Source organism: Primulina eburnea, chromosome 15 (assembly GCF_022965805.1).
Source record: "Primulina eburnea isolate SZY01 chromosome 15, ASM2296580v1, whole genome shotgun sequence".
Classification (NCBI taxonomy): Eukaryota; Viridiplantae; Streptophyta; class Magnoliopsida; order Lamiales; family Gesneriaceae; genus Primulina; species Primulina eburnea.
The window spans coordinates 4,213,887-4,222,228 of NC_133115.1; the positions used below are offsets into that span (position 1 = coordinate 4,213,887).

Genomic DNA, 8,342 nt, shown 5'->3' on the forward strand with positions numbered 1-8,342 from the left:
ATGATTTTTATAAGTGATGAATATGATGATATGTTTGAAGAATGGGAGTTGGTTGTGACTAATATGAACACGAACACGAACATGCAAGGCCAAAGCTCAGTGGATGGGTAATATTATCGATGATGTCCCCGTCGTCGGATGCAACGGTTATACGTAGATGGATCCATCGACTAGAGCTGGTACGAAAGTCACAACTAATGATCTGAATTCAAATAAAGAAAAAGAACACGTATATGTTGTTATGATGAGATATGTGATGGACACATTATGCTTTGACAGGCCTTGTTTAAGTTCATAATTTTAAGATCATGAAATATATGTTAATTACAATACTTTTCACTGTTGCATGTTATGTATATGTACTTGTTATAACGATTCAGGTGTATTGAGCCTTTAGACTCATTAGGTGTGAATGATGCAGGTGAGCATGATGATGTGGAAACTGGAGGCGCTGAAGACTGAGTAGGCGGAGCTGGGTGTGTGCACATTGACACGAGGACCTTGCATTTTTTTCGCACTTTATGTTTATGAGTCAGGGTTGATACATTATGTTATACGTTTCACATCATTTTTCATGTGGAGTTGCATTGAAGTTCTTCTAAAACAGTAGTCTAGGGATTTGTTGATATTTAGATTTTTTATTTAACTATGGTATTTTTATTCAGTAGTTGAATAACTCTTTTAAATGCGTTGGTTGAGCATTTTTTAATTTAGCTTGCAAAAAAAATTTCTGACAGTATTTTAGTAGTAGATATTTCAGTTTGTATCAGAGCAAGGGTTCTTGTACAGGGTTGTGTCATGGTCAACTTCAGAAGCTCAGTCGTCAAGCGTCAAGTCTGTAAGTTTAAATGTTTTTAATGCTATCACCTGCATGTTTACATGATAAACGTTTTACAGTGCATTTTTATCAGTCTATATACATTTTACGATATGGAATAAGAAATTATATGATTTTCATGCATGTTGACTTTGTGGTGGAGTTTACATGATTAAGAATTTGGCTAATGAGCATTAAGAAGGGTTGAAAATGATTGACTATATTGAATTTTGGTTAGTAGTACCGATGTTCTAATTTTTTGATCATAAGTTAGACATGAAGATTATGAATGGATTTTCTAATAGAATATTGATGATACGTGGTTACTAGTTGAGTTAATTTTTGAGAATTTCATATAAAGAATAATGATTTGAAGACTACGATGATCTTTAGAAGTATAAAATGTATAATTTGGGATTTAGGTATTGATGGAAATGTAAGATTGGTTATGAGAATTGATTTTGGTTTTAATTAGCTTAAAATTATTGAACTATATATTATGGGAAATCTATAAAATGAAATTAAAAAATCAAGAACTTGTGGGTAATTGTAGAATTTTCGAAATTAAGGACCAATTGGATAATTTTTGAGGAAATTAGGAATTAATTTTGCAATTGTTAAGAAATTTGGGGACTGGTTTAGCAATAAGGAGAATTGAATTGTTTAAATGAAAGGAATTTTCGATGATTTATGCTTAAAGGGATATTTAGAACCTTGAAATGTCCGGGTTATAATAAGGAATGAATCAAGGACATTGTAGAATGAATCAATATTAGGCTTGAAAATCTAAGCGTTAGTGGAATAATGTTGTGGCAAACTAAGAATTTAGAGTGGTGTAATTTAAGGTAAAGTTAATCAATTATTTAAGTTATAGGATTAGACATTAAGTTAACATATTTTTGGGAAATTGTTGTTTGATTCACATGTATCATAAGTTTTAGTCATGATCTTAAGAGTTAAAATTATACATTTGTTAGAGTTGAATTTTTTTTTAAAATTGGGCATGATTGATGGTTAGGTTACTTGAGAGACGTATGTAAGAAGTGAAATAGATATCATATCTTGGGAAAATTAAAAATGTTTGTTCTTAAAAATCTAGTAATATCGTGATATTTGGAAGTAAATATATATGGTATTGTAAGGACCGTGTATCGTATTCTCGTAAATCCTGTGTTGATTATCGATAATTTATGAAATTGTCATGTGATTATGTATTTGATGTATATTGTGACAATGAATTGAGAAATGAATATTGAATATCAATTGACGTTGTAAGAGCTCGAGTGGAGAAGCCGGACGCCAATATAGTACAAAAGTGTATGTTTGTACAGAACATGTGGCGCCCGGGCGGTAGAAAATGACCGCCCGAGCGCCAGAGTTGAAATTATGAGTGTTCGGGCAGAACACCCCGCGCCCGAGCAGTAACTTTTGACCGCCCGAGTGCGGAATAAATAATTCTCGGGGACAGAATGTCTCGCGCTCAGGCGCGAGAATTCTACCGCCCGAGCGCGGTATTGGTGGTGATAAGAACGAGATTTCTTCTCTTTCTTTCTTCATTTTGTAAACGATAACTTCGAGGGATACGAGAGAGAATTCGATTTCTTTCTTCCGAATCGACTTCGAAACGCTGTCTAAACGCGAAACAGATTATATATTTGTGATCGTCGCGTCGAGGGCTTCTGACTGAGGTAATTTTCTTCTAGTTCCAGCAGCTTGAAATATCCAGGTGCTGGAATAGCATATATTTGAAGTTCAATTTTTGATATGTAGTAGAATAACCGACAAGAAACTCATATTCGAAGTCGAATTGAATTATGATATGATTCTGGTTTGATATGAATTTTTGAAGTTTCAAATGATATTTGAAACTCATATTAATAATTTTGGAATGAGTATGTTATTGATATAGATAAAGTATTATACTGATATATTCAAGCTACATCAACCGGAACGAAGAATTGAGGTATGTTGCGACCGGGTAACATACGACAGGTATCTGTATTATACGATATATGTTGGATTGATTGGATTGGAATACGTGTCTATGTGCCTATTTGATGATTTGATGTGGCATACATGACATTGAGATTTGAGTATCGATGTACAAAATAAACGTTTTGTTAACAAACATTGTTTGATGCATACATCGATACATGACATACACGTTGAGCTATGATCCTTTGATACCCTGATATGATGTGATTGGATTCCGGGGTTTGTGAACACAATCGCTATCCCGGTATTATATGACCCGTAAAGCATAGACAATTGTGGCCCCATATGATTGGATATGAGATGTGGGATTTGATGGCGCTTTGCCGACGCTATCATACATGTATTCCCATATCGGCCGGTGTGCTAGCTCGAACATTAATTTGATTTGATAGCGATTCGATTGATTCTGACATGTGCTCAGTGGATGGGCATTTGACCTGATACCTCCACGACATACATGCATTGCATACCATATATCATTGTTTAGATATCTGTGGTATATATGATTGGTTGTTCCATACGGAGCTTTGCTCACCTCCAAGGGAGGCTGTTGTTGTCTTTGTGTGTGGACAATGGCAGGTACTCCAGGATATCAGGAGACCGGAAAGGGTACTTCTGGTGGGAGCCACAGCTTGGGCTGAGGTTTTATGTTTCTGTCTTGTTCCCAGTATATATTTATATGTATCTATATACCGGGGCATGTCCCGAGGATATGATATGTATGTATATGATTGGTTTTGATTACGTGTGGGCGTGTTTTATGATTTGAGATGAAATACTATTTTTAGTATTCAAATGAAATGATTTGGGCTCGTCGTAAAGAAATTTTAAACTCGTTTTCCGCTGTAATTAATTAACCCTAATCAGATTGTGTTGTAATAACGATTAGGAGCTAAGGGACCCCACATGTATACTCATGAATATTTAGATGTTATGCTTTATAAGGAATAAAAGCACTTGAGAAATTTTTGAAAGTCATTAAGAAAGTTGGGATTAAACGGATATGTGTGTTGGAATTATCCAATACTATTTGGGTTGGATAAGTTTGAATTTCAAGTTTATGAGATTGGTGTTCATATGAAAATTTTGGTTGAAATAAAGCAAAAAGGAATTAGTTATGTTTAACATAGGTTTTCAATGAACGAATATTAAGATTTTTATCGAGTAAGAAATCTAAAATCTTGGTATGTGGATTCTAGAATTTACGGATTTTAAATGAAGTTGAATTATTAGAATTAGTCTATAGTTAACATGAGATAACTTATTAAGTTTTATACGCTAGTATTAATTAATCACTAAGGATACGTCAGAATGTGACATTCGTTCCAATGAGGAAAGTCCAAGTGTCTTACACCTCAACTATATTGTAATTTGTAAAACAATAGTTTAAGCATGTAATTGATACTAGAAGAGTTTTATTATATAGATAGAAGATCGATATTGTATATTTGGGTTTTATGGATTAATGTTACTCGAAATTTGAGATTTGCAACTATTAAAGTACTTTTTTTATATTTGGATAGGTAATTAAATGCTTATTTAGAAAAAGACATTTGAATATTTGAAAGATTAACTACTTTATTTTTCAATAAAAATCCTACAAATCATATTTTTCACTCATGAAAGGCCTAAAAATCATATATATTTTTACTTATGAAAGGCCTAAAAATCTAATAATCGCATTATTTTTACTTATGGACTTTTTAGTGACACGTCCCCATGTTTGCCTCGGTGCTTTCGCTTCATGTGATGGATAATCTCAAACACTACTATCACATTGTTAATGATTGAACGACCTTGAACAAAAGTTGCTTGAGTCTCTGAAAATAACTTTGGCAATATTAGCTTTAATCGATTTCCCAACACCTTTGCAAGCATCCTATACATCACATTACAGAGGGATGTCGGCCGAAGATATTGTAGAATTTTCGAAATTAAGGAACAATTGGATAATTTTTGAGGAAATTAGGAATTAATTTTGCAATTGTTAAGAAATTTGGGGACTGGTTTAGCAATAAGGAGAATTGAATTGTTTAAATGAAAGGAATTTTCGATGATTTATGCTTGAAGTGATATTTAGAACCTTGAAATATCCGGGTTATAATAAGGAATGAATCAAGGACATTGTAGAATGATTCAATATTAGGCTTGAAAATCTAAGCGTTAATGGAATAATGTTGTGGCAAACTAAGAATTTAGAGTGATGTGATTAAAGTTAATCAATTATTTAAGTTATAGGATTAGACATTAAGTTAACATATTTTTGGAAACTTGAGGTTTGATTCACATGTATCATAAGTTTTAGTCATGATCTTAAGAGTTAAAATTATACATTTGTTAGAGTTGAATTTTTTTTAAAATTTGAGAGACGTATATAAGAAGTGAGATAGATATCATGTCTTGGGAAAATTAAAAATGTTTGTTCTTAAAAGTCTAGTAATATCGTGATATTGGAAGTAAGTATATATGATATACTCATTATAGTTAGATGTTATGCTTTATAAGGAATAAAAGCACTTGAGGAATTTTTGAAAGTCATTAAGAAAGTTGGGATTAAGCGGATGTGTTTTGGAATTATGTTATCTAATACTAATTGGGTTGGATAAGTTTGAATTTCAAGTTTATGAGATTGGTGTTAATATGAAAATTTTGGGTGAAATAAAAACAAAAAAGAATTAGTTATGTTCAACATAGGTTTTCAATGAACGAATATTAAGACTTTTATCGAGTAAGAAATCTAAAATCTTGGTATGTGGATTCTAGAATTCTACGGATTTTAAATGAAGTTGAATTATTAGAGTTAGTCTAACGTTAACATGAGATAACTTATCAAGTTTTATACGCTAGTATTAATTAAGCATTAAGGATACGTCAGAATGCGACATTCGTTCCAATGAGGGAAGTCCAAGTGTCTTACACCTCAACTATATTGTAATTTGGAAAACAATAGTTTAAGCATGTAGTTGATACTAGAAGAGTTTTATTATATAGATAGAAGATCGATATTGTATATTTAGGTTTTATGGATTAATGTTACTCGAAATTTGAGATTTGCGACTATTAAAGTACTTTTTTTATATTTGGATAGGTAATTAAATGCTTATTTAGAAAAAGACATTTGAATATTTGAAAGATTAACTACTTTATTTTTCAATAAAAATCCTACAAATCATATTTTTGTCTTATGAAAGGCCTAAAAATCATATATATTTTTACTTATGAAAGGCCTAAAAATCTAATAATCGCATTATTTTTACTTATGGACTTTTTAAATATTTATTATTTATTATTTATTATTTATTATTATCTTATACAAAACCATTTTTTCAAAAAAATAATAATAATAAGACGACGCTTAAGACGTTGATCTTACGCTCCTTATTGATGACAGAAAAGATTGTAAAAAGTTAAATTTTGATAACGACAAGTTGAGCTTCATGGAAATGAAGGTGGGGTTGGTTTAATTTTTTGTGTTGACTATTCCTTTATATACAGCTAAAACAAGAAGTTTCTTGGACTATGTAATCATGCAATTCTCGACATTTTTTCTAAAATAATTTTTATATGATTTCGTGGATCTTTGTTCATGAGATGTGTTGAGTTTTTAAGTACTTGTAATGAAAATTAATACTTTTGATAGAAAATATAAGAAAAAACTTGTGTGAGACGGTCTCACGGGTCGTATTTTGTGAGACGGATCTCTTTTTTGGATAATCTATATGAAATATATTATTTTTTATGCTAAGAGTATTACGTTTTATTGTGAATATCGGTAGAATTGACACGTCTCACAGATAAAAATTTGTGATATCTTCTCACAAATTAAATCATAAACGATCTCATATGGTTTTTTATGTTTTTTTATCGGTAAATAAAATTATGTTAACAAAAATATAAATTACATCTCTAGACATGGTTGATTAAAGAAAAGAGATAATTACTTTAATCAGTTACAAAAAATCTCAAATAAATATGAAATAACAATTACACCCTTAATATTTTTACATATCATCTTCATTAAAAAAAACATTTTATAATTTAAAAATCTCTACAATATTTATTTATCCTTTATCAATAACTAATATTCCGATGTACGCGTTGTGTGATTGCACATATAATTTTTTAATAAAAACAAAAAAAAATCGTAAAAAAAATTGCAAAAAATAGAATGTTTTCATAAACAAATAGTCACTAAATCGCAATATATATCAATTTTACAAAGGTGGGTGACCATAAATAAAAATATCAAAAAGTGAGTGGCATTTTCATAAATATAATGGCTAAAAAAGGAGGAGACAATATAAAATGATTCATTTATCTAATAACTTGATTTTGTTGGAAATTAAGTTAAGATATAATCGCAATTCATCTCAAATTCCACCAATTAATTGAAAGTTAATTAATTAAAGGTCCTCTACTATATATGTTAGAGTAGGTGCACGTCGAGCCAAGTGTTGGCCGACTGTTCACGATGAAACTCTTTGTATAAACGATCTTTATTTTAATAATATTTGAATTTATTAATTTGGCGCATCTTTATCTTTATACCCATGCTAGTTGCATAGATAAAGTCCTTGAATATACAAATAGTAGAAAGAATATGAGATGCTCATATGATGAGTATCATGAAACTCATATTTGGAATACTGTATATTCTAAACCGTTCCTAGTCGATTCAGCCGCCACTAAGAAGGATAAAGGCCGCTCGAGTTAGAGACTAGTATCTGCGATGTGAGTACCATGTTTCATTGGTAGGGGACATTGTGATGTCCGAGCATGCAGATAGGTGCTCCTGGTAGAGTGCACTGAACAACCCTCTATAAAGGACTTTCCAAGTGGTTCTCACTTATCGAGTGGAAATGTCCTAGTTTATGGTTGTACACCATTAGTCCTTATGACCCGGGACAACATTGAGACTCTATGTGGTAGCGTTTCACTTTGACTTGTTTACCGACTCTTATGGGGTCATCAGGTGGCAAGATTGGGTGTTACGGCGAAACATATAGGAGTCGATGCATTGTAGCCGGGGATTCACCGCTTACCTACGGGTATGGATATCCTATGTGTTTTTCATGTATGTGTGGGTTGAAATCTCTGATCAGAGTATGGTGGTAATTATGAAAGGGGTTTCATAGATTACACCATCGATGCAACCACAACATGACACATAGTATCGATTCATTGACAACTCTCGATAAACCAATAGTTGTCGAATCGGTCGGGATATATGAGTTGAAGGGACCGTACTGTACGCTAACCATAATTGAATGGTTCTTGCAGGCATTATCATGTGATACCTAGGGAATCACGTAAGCGATGCTGCTAGGAGTTTAACGTGATTGGTAGGGTACTATCAGACTTGAGTTCTGACGTTCTTACTATCAAGGAGTTGATAAGTAAGAATGGAGCAATTGGGGTATGCTCGAATAAGGACATGTTTAGTCCGAATCACATAGAGATGTGAACTCACGGCTGGTTGTATCAATGAACCATTGAGGGCCACACAAGTATTGGCTTTGTAAACACCCGA

At 32.2% G+C, this 8,342-nt stretch overlaps 1 protein-coding gene across 1 annotated transcript in view; it reads left to right on the forward strand.

The window, feature by feature from the left end:
- LOC140814420 (lysine histidine transporter-like 7) overlaps window positions 1-8,342 on the forward strand; it is a 16,214-nt gene continuing 7,872 nt past the window's right edge. The window contains exons 1-2 of the mRNA XM_073173392.1: window positions 1-107; window positions 381-421. Of these exons, the coding sequence (XP_073029493.1) occupies window positions 1-107; window positions 381-421 (148 nt within the window). The remainder of the gene's footprint in view (window positions 108-380; window positions 422-8,342) is intronic.